Source organism: Oncorhynchus tshawytscha, linkage group LG02, assembly GCF_018296145.1.
Source record: "Oncorhynchus tshawytscha isolate Ot180627B linkage group LG02, Otsh_v2.0, whole genome shotgun sequence".
In the NCBI taxonomy this organism is placed as follows: domain Eukaryota; kingdom Metazoa; phylum Chordata; class Actinopteri; order Salmoniformes; family Salmonidae; genus Oncorhynchus; species Oncorhynchus tshawytscha.
In genome coordinates this window covers 58,351,105-58,369,294 of record NC_056430.1, presented here as the reverse complement: position 1 = coordinate 58,369,294, position 18,190 = coordinate 58,351,105, and the positions used below count along the sequence as shown (strand labels likewise).

The window sequence follows — 18,190 nt, the reverse complement described above, 5'->3', positions numbered from 1 at the left end:
TTTAAGTGCCTTTGAACGGGGGATGGTAGTTGCCAGGCACCCTGGTTTGAATGTGTCAAGAACTGCAATGCTGCTGGGTTTTTCACGCTCAACATTTCAAATCAAATTTTAAAAAATTGTCACATGCACCGAATACAAGTGTAGGTAGACCTTACCGTGAAATACTTACTTACAGGCCCTTAAACAACAATGCAGTTCAAGTACTACAGTTAAGAAAATATTGACTAAATAAACTAAAGTAAAAAATGACTTTGCATTGATAATAAACAGCAAGTATCAGCAGTGTAAAATCAAAAAGGGGGGTGTCAATGTAAATAGTCCCGGTGGCCATTTGATTAATTGTTCAGCAGACTTATGGCTTGGGGATAGACCTAGACTTTTGGACCTAGACTTGGCGCTCCGGTACCGCTTGCCGTGCGGTAGCAGAGAGAACAGTCTATGACTTGGGGGACTGGAGTCTTTGACAAGTTTCTCATGTGTATCAAGAATGGTCCACCACCCAAAGGACATCCAGCCAACTTGACAACTGTGGTAAGCGTTAGACTCAACATGGGCCAGCATCCCTGTGGAACGCTTTTGAAACCTTGTAGAGTCCATGCCCCGACAAATTGAGGCTGTTCTAAGGGCAAAATGGAGCAACTCAATATTAGGAAGCCGTTCCTGATGTTTTGTACACTCAGTGTACATTTCCGGTCTTGTCATAGTTTATTTTTGTTTCGATCCAGATGTTGTTTTTTTAAGAATAAAATTACTCAAATACAACCCATCTCCTCAACCACCTTGAAATATAAGGGTCCTAGGTTGGGCTCACCGAATGTCTTGGATGGCCACACTCCGATCTCTCTTCTTGCCCCACACTGTTAAGGAGTTGACCAGGAGGATGATAAACTCTCCGTTCTCCATGCCTATGGACACCATCTCTCCATTGGGGCTGTAGGCTGTGCATTTGGCTGGGTGGCCTAAGCTGACTTTGTTTAGAAGTTTCTTGGAGTGAAAGAACAAAAAGACAGTAACAGTACCAAGGAGCAGGGCCATGCATAGTCTTTTCTGCTCAAAATGAAAAAATTCAGAACATACTAACATAACATACCTCTGTAGCGATTATTATTTTGATTTTTGTTTTTGTACATGCATATTTATTTCTGCAACACACTCACTCATCACAAATTGTAAGCAAACTAGTTACAGTGCCTCCTAAAAGACATGATTGACATAATTGATTATGATTTATCTTCAATGCTCTCAAATAATAACTTTATAATATAGCCTAATTTAATAATGTTCTTACTCATGATGTATGGCAGGCTGGCTAGTGGCTTGTGTGGATATTTTAGCATATGGTGTTCACAGTAGCTAGAGTCTAGACTATCTGTGTTCAATGCTTTATTTGTAAATCGGGAGGTGGGAGACCTGGGCAGCTCTGTGGTACCAGATAATCTTTTAAATAATAAAGCATTGCATGCGTATCATCATATTTGCGTGGTGGCATAGAGTAATGTAGAGGCGCTTAAATAAGTTGCAAAAATAGGGACCATTATTAGTAGCCTAAGATCTGGGGAAAAAAGTCCCTTTTCTAAACGCATTTCATGCAATTCTACGTCATTTTACATGACTGGAGACTTTGGAAAAATATTTTATAATACCGCACAAATGATCTAAATGACAGCCTTTGACACTGACAAACTGAGAATCTGAGATCAATAAAAATCCATCAATAGCCTACAGTGCAGGGCAGACCAACGGACGGGGGTAGAGGTGTGGGGGTGGTGAACTTGACGAGGGGCAGTGGATTCAGAACAACAATGGCAAACACAGGGTTAACATTACTCCCCACACCAACACACCGCTGCATCGAACATGCATTTCAGGCCTAAAAGGCAAAAACTGTTCTCCATCCGTATCACTCACCTTATCTGCCAGGTCCCATATGCGGATGGTGCCGTCATCGCTGGCAGAAATGAACATGTCTTTAGAGGGGTGAGTAGCTAGTCCCCAGATTCGCCCCTGTGTGTGTCCGTTGATCATGGTGTTGGAGGCGGCATTCTTTTCGCCCACCTCAATGATCTCACCATCTTTAGTTCCCACAAGGATTTTACCCTGGATTAAAAAGGTGAAATAAAAAAAGAAACGTGGGGTTATTCCTTGAATGAACGTGGTATTATAGTATTTCTCAATTTACAGTACAATCAATCATGATAATACCGACAGATACTCAGTATAAACTATATTAAAGAGAATAGTAATGTTAAAGTGCATATAATAAATGTATGCTAGCATGTTCCAGGATAAAATTAAGAAAGTGTACATATTTTTCTGTGCACAATATTTTTGTAAAAAGCCTTCCCAAAGCACATTAGGGAAACAAAATTAACTCTTCTTCAGAATTGGTAATTGATCCCTAGCCCCTACTTCATTGCTACATTTCCACCCAGCCAATTAGAAGTCAAGATTAAGCTATTACCATCTAATATCTATCCAATCCTCTCTACGGGACAAATCCTAATGAAATCGAATTTTCAATTAGTCTCCCGTTGACATTGCATGACAAAGTGAAAATTAGACAAGTGGAAGTTAGGATTCACCCCTATATGAGTGTCAATAGTCAGATTATAGGGGTCCAGTTCAGCAATCAAGTATCACAAAGCAGACATTGATAGTTCGTAGAAGTGGGAAGAACACAGGACCCTACCTTCCCCCGGCACACGGACCGAACATTCTCCACTGTCTGCCCAGTCTCCAGCTGGAACGCCCTACAGCGCTTCATCTCCTGGTCCCACAACTTAACTGCTCCGCCCTCCTTAGTCCTGTTAAGAACACACACAAATCAAATCAAATTTACTGTGTGTGAGTTTATGTCATGTACTGTATGCTATATGTTGTGTTATGTTCTTCCTGTTGTCATGTTGTTGTTCACTTGTCACTCGGGGATTAATACAATTAATAATTGCCCCTTTGGGTGGAGTAAAGTATGTTGAATTGAATTAACTTGAATGGAAGAATCAAATGTTTCGTTATTTAAATATTGAAAAGAATCTAGCTACAGACTGAAGCCATATGGGCCAGAGTCTTGGAAACAAACGGTGTCTGAAACCAATGGCTGTTGGTTGTATGAATAGATAAGAAACAATATCAGAAATAAATAAAACATTGAACAAAAATGGATAAGTTCTGATACGGTGGCGACGTGTGTCTGAGCAAGTGTGATGTCGTTAATGTTTGTCAGGTTTTATGTACGCTTTTTCTTTAGTCGTCTTTTGCTGTTTTGACTGTTGTGCAATAAGTCCTTCCCTAGTCATGTCGAGTCTGGTGGAACTATGCATGTCTAAATGTTTCAATCTTTTAAAAAAAAGGAATTCATTTGAATAGAACGACCACACGCACACACATCTTTTAAAAAAAGCATATGTTACTGTTTTCCTTTTACATTGCATCACACTTCATGATCACACACTACTTCTTGCTTTATGCATGGTTTTAGATCATGTTTTTAGATGAGTGAAGAATAGCAAATTAACCTGATCTACTTTATTTGTGTATGCATCATCAATCGCTGCACTGCACTTTTTAACAATCAATTTATCAATTTGACTTTAAACAATACAGTGTAAAAAATAAAATGTTTTATTTTATATCCTGTATCGGGTAACCCATGTCTCGCTCACATTTTATGTAAACTGTGAGCAAGAATCAATAAAGTTAAAAGTCAGAGTACTCACGGCCTCTCCTTCCCTCCAGTCACGATGAGGCCATCCCTGAGTGTGGTGTACATGGTGAAAACAGGCCCCGTATGTGCTTTGGCCACCACCCGTACCAGAAAGTGCTCTCGCCACACATACACATCACCATTTATGGCACCGGTAAAGGTGAGGTTATTCTGTCAGAACAATGACAAAACTCTCATTAAAAGGTACAGTCTTTGAGCAGAAAAAAAACATCACTTATTTTGGTATACAGCTGAGGGGCGGGGCTAAGGAGATGTAACTCCTCTCAAATACAAAGACAGCGCTTTTGAAGCAAAGACTTATAGTCCATGACATCCACAAGACATGGCAGACCTTCAATAATATTCATGGGTTGCACCTCCGTCACTCTGTCGCGTCATGCTATTATTATGACCGTTCTAAAGAGACACCCGCTATAGTGGTGCCCAAAAGTGGACTGATGCCCAGTCATTCTGAATGGGGACTAATGACGCTTCATCTAAATTACACAATAGTGGCCTGGAAATATGACGACGTTGCTAAAGTAGGCAAATATTTTGTAGGAAACAACCGTCCTGATGATGTCATCAAATGTACTTTAGCACAAACCTGTTTTTACGATTTCTGGTATATCAAAGTAAATCAAACCCAGCAAGTTTTTGGACCCATTAAGTAGTTTTTACCTGAATTGGAATACTATTGGAAATGAATGTGGAATCTGGGAGTAATATGTCCAGTGCATTCGGAAAGTATTCAGACCCCTTGACTTTTAACACATTTTGTGGAGAATGTGCAAAGCTGTCATCAAGGCAAAGGGTGGCTACTTTGAATAATCTCAAATATAAAATATATTTTGATTTGTTTAACACTTTTTTGGTTACTACATGATTTCATATGTGTTATTTCATAGTTTTGATGTCTTCACTATTATTCTACAATGTAGAAAATAGTAAAAATAAAGAAAACCCTGGACTTTTGACTGGTAATGTATGTGTTCGTGAGAGATTTTGATGTGTTTTTAAGCAATTAATCTGCTGACTATAAACGTTTATACTAACTTCACCAATCCGAGGTAAAAAGGATGTGTAATTCCTACCAATTCGATGGGGTCAAAAAGTGAGCTTGTGTAATGTAGTAACACATATTATCCACATCAAGGAAAGGAAAGTAGTGTCATATAAATTAATATTATCATCATCATATATTAATATGGCAAAATAATTACATATTTTAATTTAGGATGATAGTATATGAAGCAAAATCATTTTTTTACAATAATCACATTTCACTCGTTTAACCATTTAGAGTTTTAAACAAATGCTCTTGTGCACAATTGAACCAAGCACTCTAGAAAGACTTCCCATACTGACTGTGCAGCAGCCGTTCATTCGCCGTCCCTGTATTTAGAGAGATGGCAATGCCATTAGCTAGCAAAGTTAGCCAAAAATAGCTAGGAATGCTAACGTTACCTAACAAAAAATCCGGTGCTCTCCCCTCAATGTTAGCTAGATAGCTGAAGTTATACTGTATCTGGTGACAACACAATGATGACAAAAGGATTTTCCTAGTAATTATTTGCCTCTTTTTGAAATGTCATCGTGTTTCCAAGCCACTATAATGCACTTTAGACTACATCTTCATCATTGAGAATGCATTGAGTAGAACCTTCAGTCAGGCAACAGTCCTCAAGAGAACGTTCAAAACAATAATTGTGAAGAAACGTGCAACCCAGCATGAATTGTTCATTTTCTTCACCATAATTCGATAATCAATATATTAGCCATGTACAAATAGAAAGGTGGTACTCACAGCACCGAAAGCCACAGACAACATGGTCTGCATCCTGCCGTCTTCCACTGCACCGATCACTCCTTTCTTGTACATGAGGGAACCTCCTACTAGGGTCCAGAACTTGATATGCTTGATTCCCACCGACACAAACTGGGTGTCCGAGTCAGGCCTGAACTCCACCACAAAGATCCTGTCGGCATGGCGGCCCTTACTGGTCACTTTGGTGCCTATGGAATAGAAAAACATGGATTAAAGTTGATAGACCCAATAGAGTTTAATTCATCCCATCCATCCATCTATTCATCTTTTTTTTAAATCAAATAGAGTTGCCTTGTTACCTTCCTGCCAGCGCCAGACGGTGATGGTGTGCTCAGGCTCCACCCCTACCGACAGCAGCAGCTTGCCCGTGGCACTGAAGTTGACGTAGCCCACCCCCTTTGCGTGCGAACACCGTAATACAGACAGAGTCTGTTTGCTCATTGCGTCCCACACGTGGATGGAGGGGGCGAGGCCTGCAGGCAAAAAGCAGTCCCGCAGATTTACAATGACCTTGAGTACTCAAAGCACCACGCCTCAACAGGTCACATCTCAGTCACAACACAGGGTTTGAGGGTCAAGGAGGAGGATGGGAAGGGTGGACATGTTGAGGACAATCCAGTCGTACAAGGTTACTTCATAACGGGTCACGTCTAATTCACTAAGGGTCGGTCCCGGTCTGGCATCTACATGCATAAACTGGTACTAGTACAAGGGGCAATATTGGTAAGTGACTTACCATATACAGTACAGTACAAGAACCATGAGTGGCTTGCTTAACTACTTCGGCATGCTCACAAGAAGGGCTAAGCAAGGATTCATTCATAGTAAGACTTCATTCATCAATTAATAATCACTGACACTGGCAGGTTGACAAGCTACAATACAGTACTCAAGTCAATACTCACCACCAATTTCCAAATCTACACAAAAAGCAGTAAATTATACCACAGAGTTTTGAAAAAAGATTAGAATTTTTCTTCTGCAAGTCAAAAACATCAACTATAAATAAAACATTTTGGGATGGGTTATGCTTTCAATGGACATGCCACGTTTGTGTTAGTTACACTGAAATAAACAGGATGATGTTCATTAGGGCAAGCAAAAGAAAGTGCTTTAAAACATTTGGAAATTAGGGTTTTTTACTGAAAAATGTCAGACCCTCCCTGTTTCAGTGTGTTTTCTTCCATTTGGTGCTTAATGAACATGACCCGGAATTGAAACCAAAGTAAATAAGACATGAAGAATAAATGCCACCATCTTACCTGGCAGGTCGGTGACATCACCTGTTATGGAGTGGACAATGGTGAAATGAGGAAGCGTCAAAAGTAACAAGAGCAATGGGTAAGGATGACATTTGGCATGAAAGTGACCACTTCAAATGCTCTGCGTGGCACAGATGTAAAAAAAAATATGCAACAGTCATGTGACAGCATTATCGCCCTGAAACACACATTCAATCCTGGGCTCTCAAGGACACAGCTAAAGGTTTTGAATTTATTGTAAACTGAGAAGTATTGAAAACTGCTTGACATTAGTGCCCCTTATTTGCATATCAATATATACAGTTGAAGTCGGAAGTTTACATACACTTAGGTTGGAGTCATTAAAACTCGTTTTTCAACCACTCCACAGATTTCTTGTTAACAAACTATAGTTTTGACAAGTCGATTAGGACATCTACTTTGTGCATGACAAGTCATTTTTCCAGCAATTGTTTACAGACAGATTATTTAACTTATAATTCACTGTATCACAATTCCAGTTTACATACACTAAGTTGACGGTGCCTTTAAACAGCTTGAAAAATTCCAGAAAATTATATCATGGCTTTAGAAGCTTCTGATAAGCTAATTTCCTAAATTTGAGTCAATTGGAGTTGTACCTGTGGATGTATTTCAAGCCCTACCTTCAAACTTAGTGCCTCTTTGCTTGCATTATGGGAAAATCAAAAGAAATGAGCCAAAATAATTGTAGACCTCCACAAGTCTGGTTCATCCTTGGGAGCAATTTCCAAATGCCTGAAGGTAGCACGTTCATCTGTACAAACAATAGTACGCAAGTATATACATCATGGGACCACGCAGCCATCATACCACTCAGGAAGGAGACGCGTTCTGTCTCCTAGAGATGAACGTACTTTGGTGCGAAAAGTGATAATCAATCCCAGAACAACAGCAAAGGACCTTGTGAAGATGCTGGAGGAAACAGGTACAAAAGTATCTATATCCACAGTAAAACGAGTCCTATATCGACATAACCTGAAAGACCGTTCAGCAAGGAAGAAGCAACTGCTCTAAAACCACCATAAAAAAGCCAGACTACGGTTTGTAACTGCACATGGGGACAAAGATCGTACTTTTCTGAGAAATGTCCTCTGGTCTGATGAAACAAAAATAGAACTGTTTGGCCATAATGTCCATTGTTATGCTTGGAGGAAAAAGGGGGAGGCTTGCAAGCCGAAGAACACCATCCCAACCGTGAAGCACGGGGGTGGCAGCATCCTGTTGTGGGGGTGCTTTGCTGCAGGAGGGACTGGTGCACTTCACAAAATAGATGGCATCATGAGGGGAGGAAAATTATGTAGATATATTGAAGCAACATCTCAAGACATCAGTCAGGATTTTAAAGCTTGGTCGCAAATGGGTCTTCCAAATGGACAATGACCCCAAGCATACTTCCAAAGTTGTGGCAAAATGGCTTAAGGACACCATAGTCAAGGTATTGGAGTGGCCATCACAAAGCCCTGACCTCAATCCCATAGAAAACTTGTGGACAGAACTGAAAAAGTGTGTGTGAGCAAGGAGGCCTACAAACCTGACTCAGTTACACCAGCTCTGTCAGGAGGAATGAGACAAAATTCATCCAACTTATTGTGGGAAGTTTGTGGAAGGCTACCCAAAATGTTTGACCCAGGTTAAACAATTTAAAGGCAATGCTACCAAATACTAATTAAGTGTATGTAAACTTCTGACCCACTGGGAATGTGATGAAAGAAATAAAAGTTGAAATAAATCATTCTCTCTACTATTATTCTGACATTTCACATTCTTAAAATAAAGTGGTGATCCTAACTGACCTAAGACAGGGAATTTTTACTAGGATTAAATGTCAGGAAAGGTGTATGTAAACTTCTGACTTCAACTGTATATATATTTTAATGTTTTATTTAATCTTTACTTAACTCGGCAAGTCAGTTAAGAACAAATTCTTATTTACAATGATTGCCTACTCCGGCCAAACCCTAACCCGGACGACGTTGGGCCAATTGTCCGTCGCCCTTTGGGACTCACAATCACGGCCGGTTGTGATACAGCCTGGAATCGAAACAGGGTCTGTAGTAACACACTAGCACTGAGATGCAGTGCCTTAGACCGCTGCACCACTCAGGAGCCCAAAACAGGGTGCTTAGTATGTCCTCTGAAGGGCAAGAGTAAAAACACAATTGAAGACTCACACTAAATGCCAATTAAAAGCCCTTTGAGCGAAATTTGCATTCACTCTTTGACCCAAAGTATCTTCCACATAAATCTGATACAATGTAGCAAAAAAAGAAAGAACTGTGCTCACAAAACAACACCAGTGCCGATAAAACAAAGCCAAACCGTATGTGGATGGGTTCAGTGAAAGTCATGAGAATAGAGTGGGTTCCCACTTACCAATCTGTCCTGTGGCAATGATGTTTAGATACTTTGGGTGTTGATTGACAGTGAGACACAGAATGTCATCTGTGTGCTCGAGGTAAAAGCTCTGAGTCCCTGTGAGGAGAGATACAGTATGGAACTTTAATATCAGTCCCAGCACATTTCAGGAGTTTTTCTATACTTTTAAAATACTTATTTCCCCCCTATTTATATACAGTTACGTGCAGAAAAAAGGTTGTCATAAAATAAAATATGTATATACAGCCTTACAGGTTGTGACAATTATCACTAGAATAGTCAATAGTTCAGCAAACAGTTAGTTGTGTCCACATTCTGAATATGAGTGTTATACCTTTTCATTTTTAGAGGGTCCTGGGTTTGTATAGCCCATGACTTATTTATATATAAATTTATATTAAGTGTTCACATTTGTGTGATAGCATAGCACAATAGCATTAGGAAATATAGTCATAATGAATGCAGGCGTCCTGTTAGGATGCCTATAAGAAGCACCAGACCCCAATACCCTTTTTACACTATCATGCCAACATGAACCAAAGTGTGCTGCACATTTTCCTTTCCAGCACAGTTTCAGGAGCACTGACTCTGGATAAGAGCATCTGCTAAATGACCAAAATGTAAACTATGGTGAAGGTGTAACCAGGCCAGCACAGTATAGCTTGGGTTGGCTCAGGTCAGTAGTGTTCAGTGTTCCTGTGCTCATACACGCAGGGACGGACTGGGACCAGAAATCTGCCATGGCATTTCTAACAGGCCGGCCATTATTAGCCAAATACTGATAAGTCTGCGTGAAACCCCCAATAAGTCAGGCCAAACTGGGCTAAAGATGGACCAGCCCATCTGGCATTTGCCATAACTGCCCTATGGCCAGTCCATACACACCAGCAGAGAGGTTCTGGATGACCACTGCTGCGGCAGTGTGGAAGATGATGTCGGCGCCATCGTTGAGGTAATGCAGGTTGTTTCGACAATCAAAACCCCGATATCCAAACACATGTTCCAAGGCCAGCTCCTGAAAAGCACACCCAAATGAGAAAAAGCAACAGGAACTTATTTTTTCCCCCGAACATAAATATTTAAAATGCTAAATACTGGACAAGCTGATGTTTCCCATCAAATGTTTTGTATGAACATTATAGACCTGAACAGCCATTCCTTTGGCAACATCTCTCGGCCCACCAGACCCTGCCTGGCTACTTAACTATGCAACCTCCCCTTTTAAAAATTTATCCATCTCACAAACCTCAACAAGTTTTTTCTTCTTGGTTAAGTTGTTCTTCAGCAGTTTCTCTGGTAAGGGGGCAGCTCTACTGACAGGAGGCCTGCACAGAAGAAATGATAACATGGCGAATTGACATGATTCATATGAGCCATTCCAGAGGCTCTTAGAGTGCCGAATTGCACAGTACTTTGCTGTACATGTCTTACCTGACTTCACTCTCGCCATTATATACCTACTGTGTCTTTATGATGTGCTGTTCTGTGTTTTTACTGATTTGAAGTTTGTTTGTGTTTGTAGCACTTTGTGTTTTTGAAAAGTGTTGCAAATAAAATGTATTATGATCATTATTGTGATTATTATTATTATTATTAGAGCAGAGCAGAATGGAAGGTCCAGAAACAACTAGCCACAGGATGTAGATCTGAAAGGATTTTCAGAGGCATAGATAACTTGAATGGTTGTAGCTCTGCCTTGCCTCCCGAAAGGTGGAATTATGACAAATGTTCTCCTAATATTACGGGGTGACCTAACTTTTCTGCGCACATAATGATAACCAGATTACAATAAACCAACTTGTCTGCCTTATTTTTCATGACAAGAACATTACTTCATGGGACAGATGTCATATTTTGGTTATCTGGTCAGATAATCTGATTATTTTCTGGCTGCTTCAAACACGTTATCAAAACCTTCTTACAATAGCAGTATACAAACTGACCATGCCATTCTAAAATACATCATTCATTTTTGTTGGCCATACGGTACCTTTCCTCCACGAGCACTTCTTTCTCTCGCTGGTGAGGCTTTGTGCCAACCATGGCCCGGATGCTGACAGCATAGATCTTGGTGATGTAATCGGTACCCTTCTCTCGTGCAACATCACTGTCATACCCTACAGAGAGAAAAAAGAATGTAAATTCCTTGTGCCTGAACAATACAACTATGTATAAATATAACCACATACAATCATAAACCAGAGACAACCGCAACCAAACTGAATTTAGCCAGCTACATTCCAAGCATACCATGTGAGCGCAAGACCAAGTGAGCGCAAGACGTGTGATTGCAAGACATGCAAGCACAAGACCAAGCCAAACTACGGTGATTAAGCAAGACAGCGGGAAGGATCACTGGTATAGACCAACAGTCATCTAACAGCTTGTACACAAAGCTCATCCTTCAAAAACTGGACAATATCTTACAGAACAGTACATATCCCTTTCACCCAAAATGCTGTCATAGCAGCCTCAGCCTGACTAGGGGGAGGAGACTTCTTCAAAAGAGGCTCAGGATGAACCAATACAGGGACTATTCCATTCCAACAGTCATTAGGCTATGCAACGGGTAATCTAATTGGACTCTTGACTAGTTGATAGAAGTGTACAGTAAATGTGTGTTGCACTTTCATATGTATTTTATAGTGTTTATTCTGTGTTTTTATGTATATGTCTTTTTAAGCACATGACCAAATGAATTCCCCCCCTGGTGGGATAATAAAGTTGATCTAATCCATCTGTTATAATCTCCACTCGGCACAGCCAGAAGAGGATTGGCCACCCCTCATAGCCTGGTTCCTTTCTATGTTTCATCCTAGGTTCCTGCCTTTCTAGGGAGTTTTTCCTAGCCACCGTGCTTCTACATCTGCATTGCTTGCTGTTTGGGGTTTTAGGCTGGGTTTCTGTACAGCACTTTGAGATATCAGCTGATGTAAGAAGGGCTTTATAAATAAATTTGACTTGAATCCAGGGGTCTCCAACAGGTCGATCGCAAGCTACCAATTGGATATCACAAAATTGGGGAGAAAAAGGGGGTAAAAAAATCAATCAATCAAAGAAAAAATCATATGTAGAATCGCAGGAAATTTCCTTTAAAACTGCAAACTTTTTCTCTCAGCTGCGTGGCAAAATGTGTAGAATAGCAGAAAATTAGCAATAAAACTGCATTTCTTTTTTACCTCAGCTCCATGGAGACATTTGTATAATTGCAGGAAATTGGCTTAACATTTTTTTTATGTTTCTCTACACCACCAAGATGGGAGCCTCTAAATATATTCCAAAAAATTAATCTGCGCCCCCTGCTATACCCCCTGCCACACCCCTGCTACACCCCCTGCCACACCCACCACCTAAGACCCTTTTTAATCCAGAAAAAAAACGATACCTCCATCCTCCTCCGCATCGTCATCAGACTCCTCGCTATCCACCGCCTTGCTCTCCTTATGTCCCGACGACTCGCGGGCCCAAATCATGAGCGCAGAGTCAGCGCCCCCCACCGACAGCAGCATGGTGTCATCATTGGACCATCGGACGTTAGTCACATTGGCACTGTGCCCCACATACTTCTTAAACTTGGCAAACTGGCCCTGAAACAAAGGAGTGGTTTGTTTCAGTGCAGTCTACTCCTGGGTCGTGTTTTTAAATTTTTTTATTTTTAATTTTACCTTTATTTAACCAGGCAAGTCAGTTAAGAACATATTCTTATTTTCAATGACAGCCTAGGAACAGTGGGTTAACTGCCTGTTCAGGGGCAGAACGACAGATTAGTACCTTGTCAGCTCAGGGGTTTGAACTTGCAACCTTCCGGTTACTAGTCCAACGCTCTAACCACTAGGCTACCCTGCCGCCCATTAGGCACAAAAGTGAAGAAAAATTCTCAACAGAATGAAACTGAGAGGTACTACGTAGAATTTTGTCCCATAGCAAACGCTTGTTTTTGTTCTCCGTTTCAAAACATTTGCTACAATGTGCTCTAATGAACAGAACCCTGCTAATGTAATGGCATTGAGATTGTTGAGAATGTGTGCAATACAATGGAGCATTGTATTTCTACGTCAGACTTGTATTCACTCACCTTGGACGGATAACCAAACAGCTTTAGGAAGCCAAAGTCATCCCCAGTGGCCAGCAATTTCCGGTCTTTGGTGAGAGAGGCAGCATTTACAAAACTGAGTGTGGGCCAGACCCCCTCGCAGGTGGGTCCCAACACTGAGGTCCAGGTGGCCCATTCCACCTTTTCAAACTGGAAACATGAAACACAGACAGACACAAACAGGCACGCACGCACGATGCTTCTGAAAAAGGGTTTTACATGTACATATAATCTTTGACCTCTGACACATCTGTGCGAAAGACGCTATATCATTTTGATGCGTGATTTCATCAATACAACAAAATCAAGGAACATATAATGTGTTTTCACCTCCGCAATATTGATAGTTTGTTTCCTTCCTCTTGGGGCTTCGAAGAATAGTTGTTCTTTGGTACCAGTGTTGACTTGTAGCAATTTCCCTGTATTCAGGATTAAAAACAATAATAGCTCTTGAAAAAAGTATAAATATTACTCTTAGGGCTGAATCATAACATAAATGTGCATGTAAGGGAAGAAGGGTGGACAGCAACCAATTAGATTGCAACTAGAATCATCAATGACTAAATTATTAAAGGCCCAATCTGTAATTTGTCTGAATTTGCTGCTATAAACTATACAAGAACATATACAACAGTGTGTGCAGTGGGTATTTATTTATACGACCTCCCAAGCCAAGTGTATAGGCATTTCTATTCCTTTCACTTACCACGGGTATCCCAGTCAATGTGGGTGATGTAGCTGGAAGCTCCTTTACAGATGCCCACTCTCTTGCTGGTCAGCACATTGTAAATGTCCACAAAAGTGTCATGAGAAGCCACCGCAAGGTATTTTCCAGCATCTGGAGGGGGATATGGCAGAGTGAAAACTGTAGTGTTAACCGACCTTGGTCACATACAACTTTGTTTGCAAAAACAACAGGCCCAAATATATTTTGTCAATAAATGACCACATCCTGGAATTACCTTGGCAGAACCTGATATCCGAGATAATCTCTTTGCGGTGATGGAAGGTCACCATGTCCTCCAAGGTGTCGGCATTCACCACCAGGAAACTGCCGTCGTTCAGACCCACGGCTAAGGCTTTCCCATCAGGAGAAAAGGCACAGCATCTACCACCTCAAATTAAAAAAAACATAGCTATGATCCTGATTTCAGCCACAGAAACCGATTTTAAACATGCATGGAGGTAGAAAGAAAACATAATGCTGTGTTCTGGGAGGATTATTTTGAGGATACTTGCTTTTATATTTCATTTTGGGGGACCGTGGTTGTATTTTTAAATGTTGCATTTTGAGTACATTGAAATGTATCATTGTAAATCCCTATTATTTTAAATGTCATGCATTGCAGATCTTTTGACCTAACGAAGATCCTTGTGGATTGAAATGTTTTCAATAGAGGTGGTAATTGGGAGGATATTCAGTGTGTGGGCCTTTATGTTCTTTTCAAGTATTCTTCATGAGCCCAGGACCTAAGTTTTTAAAATATTTTATAAAGGTTTCATTGAAAAACAATTACTGGTACATCTGTAATACATATATACAGTAGAAACGTCTGTGGTCATACGCACATTATGACCACAGACATTTCTATATATGTATTACAGATGTACCAGTAATTGTTTTTCAATGAAACCTTTATAAAATATTTAACAAGACAAAATTATAACAGGTACCTTTTTTAAGTTTGCGGACAGCTACCATGCGATGGTTGGAGGAGAGTTCCCAGATTCGGAGCGTTTTGTCATCACTTACAGTGGCACATATGGGAAGCAGAGGGTGAGCAGCCAAACCCCACACCTCACCCTCCATGTGACCCTAAACACACACACACGTAATAGTCAAACCATTTGTTAGGATTTTTAAGACAGTGAAAATCTGCGTAAATTCTGATCTTATGTCTAGCTGTTACATCCACCCCCTCTGCGCACCTGAACCAACAAGGTCATTGGCCCGCTCTTGTCAATTTCCAAAATCTCCCCATTTTTGGTCCCCACAAGGATGTGTCCATGTCCAAGGGTGATGGCGCGGATAGATGGGTTGTCCTCCAGCAGCAATCCTAAGAAAAGAAGCAGGAGGTGAAGCCAAAGAGCAAACATAAATTCCAAAATAGCAGCAAGCAAATGGCAACAATTACCATTATTTGTACTGATGGAAGTTGTTGCTGCCTATGGCATTCATTCGTTCATTCATGTTTTGAATACATTTATAATGTATTCATTCATTCATTCACAATCATAGTATTTCTCAATATTGGTACATTACTGCTTGAATTTAGTTTACCTGGGGAATAGTTTTTGTGTTGAGATATTGTACATGACTTACATTTTAAAATATAATAGTCTATAATAGCCTGCTTTTGGATGTGGAGCGAACAAAGCGAAGAAGAAGACAGCATACCTTTAGATGAAGCAGTCAGCGAAGACCTTTTGATGGCATAGGTCTTCAGGCACCTCTCAAACATGTCATCCCATAGCTCCACCACTCCATCCTTGCCCCCGGTCACGAAGCCCTGCAAGAGAATGAGGGGACTCTGTCACCGGGGGGGGAATAATCGCCCAAAAGCCCAATTCCTTTTTCTCTCATTTCGTTCAATCACCTCCTTCACTAATTTAGATCCCAGTTGTGTTCTGCTTCAGTTTCCAAGGTAACCATTAAGGAACATGTATTCTATATTCTACCTGGGTCTACAGGTAAACGACAGGTCAAGATCATGCATAGATGAGTAAAGAAGCGTAGGCATATGGTATGCTGATGGAGTACTGAGCTGCCAAGTAAAGATATCCTGTTAATTAATCCAGAAAATTATAGTATTGGGTCTGGTTTCCTAGATACTGATTAAGCCTAGTTCTGGACAAAAAATATAAATTATTTTTCGTCCAGGATTAGGCTTAATCTGTGTCCAGGAAACCGGCCCATAAAGTGAGGCAAAAAGTACTAGTCAAAAGTGTTTACTGCTACGTGACGGTTGGGGGGAGCGGGTACCTTGTCAAGAGAGCACATGGAGAACACTGGACCGTCGTGGGCCTTGATGGTCTTCATGAGGGTGGTCTCTCTCCAGATGTATACGTCCCCAGTGGTGGAACCTGAGAAAACCAGGTCCTCTGAGCGCCCGTAGCAGACGGACATCATGGTCTCCAGCTTCCCGAGGTTTCCAAAGATACCCCTTTTGAATGTGAGGCCTCCACCTTGGGTCCAACACATGCAGTCTTTCATACAAAGCTATTTCTTCAAGTGTTCACAGTTTTTAGACAATGGAACAACAACAAAAATAGTACCGTTGCCACACTTCTAATAGTTTGTGTGTTGTTCATTTAGATAATATGTTAGAGGGCAACAAAGCAATTCATGGTTGGATTGCTTCACTGAACAGTTGCATTGTCAAACCAATATTAACTATCACAATTCTCACATGGTCGTTGCAGAATAATGACCATTTATCATGTAATTTCTTAATTGTTGTGTACAATAAAGTGCCTAAAAAACATGAGCTGGCGCACACACCCAGAAAATAGTTAGTGTGGGGGCGCTGACTAACGGCGAATAAACTATAAACTATCAAAATAAAGAAAGTGGCACACTCCATATATAATCTCCCAGCAATTTAATGGGTATTTACCAGCGTTTCAGCATCACTGTGCCTTCCTCCTGATGAAGTGATGCCAAAACATTGGTAAATACCCATTAAATTGCTGGGAGATTATACATTTTTTATTTTCACCTTTATTTAACTAGGCAAGATCAGTTAGGAACAAATTCATATTTTCAATGATGGCCTAGGAACAGTGGGTTAACTGCCTGTTCAGGGGAAGAACGACAGATTTGTACCTTGTCAGCTCGGGGGTTTGAACTTGCAACCTTCCGGTTACTAGTCCAACGCTCTAACCACTAGGCTACCCTGCCGCCCCGTACATGGAGTGTGCCACTTTCTTTATTTTGATAGTTTATCGTAAAATAAAGTGCCACCAGGTTTTCTGTGAACCCCAGGAAAAACAACTGTTGCTAAATTAAACGATATTGGGAATGGAAATAATCATGGGGAATACCTGTGTGTTGCCAGAATTTGATATGCTTAATTCCCACGGTGACAAGCTTGTCCATACGGAAGGGGTTGCATTTCACCACAAAAAGCTTATCTTTGTGGCCCCTAGGGAATGAAAAGCAGAACCCACACACATTAGTCTGTTTTCTTCTCCATCAATGTTTGCATTTTGCTCATGTTTCATTGAATATCTACACTGTTTTTCAATCAATCATCCTTTTTAGTCATATTAATTACATCTTGATTTATGTGTTTACGCCAATAGGGATACTTGAACATTAAGTTGTGGATGGAGGTAAACAACCTTGAATGGGAATGTCCTGGTTTACTGAATGCATACTGTACCTTGCTTTTGCCAGTTTCTCGCCTTTCCTCCAGTCCCACAACACGATGGAATGACCTTCGTCAATGCCCACAGAAACAAGACTCTTCCCATCCACTGCGGGCCAAAAGGAAGAGAGACATTTTGTTATGCCCTCTTTGTTATCCCATCCACTCATGCGTGCATACAGCCGCATTCAGTAAAGGTCAGCAGCTTTCAGATATCCAGAAACATGGACATCATTTAATTTGTGTCGTCAGCTATTGGAGCAATCAAGAAATCCGGTATGCCCTTGTTCCACGTCTTTATCACAGTCGAGTTGCACAGCTTATCAGATCTCGCAATGCCTGTAGAAGTGTTTAACCCTTTACACCTGTGGGAATTGGCCTATTTGGATAGGGTAATATTTGAAATGTTTCTTACAGACGAAATATGAAAAGCATATGCATAACCATGGTAGCAACTAAAAGGGAAAAGTTTGGAAATAATGGGAAAATTATTAGATCAAAAGGTGAGTACACAAGTTCACCTGACACTAGCCTGAA

General features: G+C 40.7%; 1 protein-coding gene across 1 annotated transcript in view; it reads right to left on the bottom strand.

Annotated features, from left to right (window-relative positions):
- eml6 (EMAP like 6) overlaps nucleotides 1–18,190 on the bottom strand; it is a 67,569-nt gene that overhangs the window by 27,754 nt on the left and 21,625 nt on the right. The window contains exons 16-37 of the mRNA XM_024443802.2: nucleotides 17,669–17,762; nucleotides 17,328–17,428; nucleotides 16,267–16,469; nucleotides 15,682–15,793; nucleotides 15,213–15,340; nucleotides 14,958–15,099; nucleotides 14,246–14,398; nucleotides 13,990–14,121; nucleotides 13,614–13,702; nucleotides 13,266–13,433; nucleotides 12,576–12,777; nucleotides 11,181–11,307; nucleotides 10,437–10,515; nucleotides 10,076–10,205; nucleotides 9,188–9,286; nucleotides 6,794–6,814; nucleotides 5,831–6,004; nucleotides 5,511–5,719; nucleotides 3,717–3,874; nucleotides 2,690–2,804; nucleotides 1,909–2,097; nucleotides 812–984 (exon numbers count right to left, since the gene is read on the bottom strand). Coding sequence (XP_024299570.1) covers nucleotides 812–984; nucleotides 1,909–2,097; nucleotides 2,690–2,804; nucleotides 3,717–3,874; nucleotides 5,511–5,719; nucleotides 5,831–6,004; nucleotides 6,794–6,814; nucleotides 9,188–9,286; nucleotides 10,076–10,205; nucleotides 10,437–10,515; nucleotides 11,181–11,307; nucleotides 12,576–12,777; nucleotides 13,266–13,433; nucleotides 13,614–13,702; nucleotides 13,990–14,121; nucleotides 14,246–14,398; nucleotides 14,958–15,099; nucleotides 15,213–15,340; nucleotides 15,682–15,793; nucleotides 16,267–16,469; nucleotides 17,328–17,428; nucleotides 17,669–17,762 — 2,998 coding nt within the window. The remainder of the gene's footprint in view (nucleotides 1–811; nucleotides 985–1,908; nucleotides 2,098–2,689; nucleotides 2,805–3,716; nucleotides 3,875–5,510; nucleotides 5,720–5,830; nucleotides 6,005–6,793; nucleotides 6,815–9,187; nucleotides 9,287–10,075; nucleotides 10,206–10,436; nucleotides 10,516–11,180; nucleotides 11,308–12,575; nucleotides 12,778–13,265; nucleotides 13,434–13,613; nucleotides 13,703–13,989; nucleotides 14,122–14,245; nucleotides 14,399–14,957; nucleotides 15,100–15,212; nucleotides 15,341–15,681; nucleotides 15,794–16,266; nucleotides 16,470–17,327; nucleotides 17,429–17,668; nucleotides 17,763–18,190) is intronic.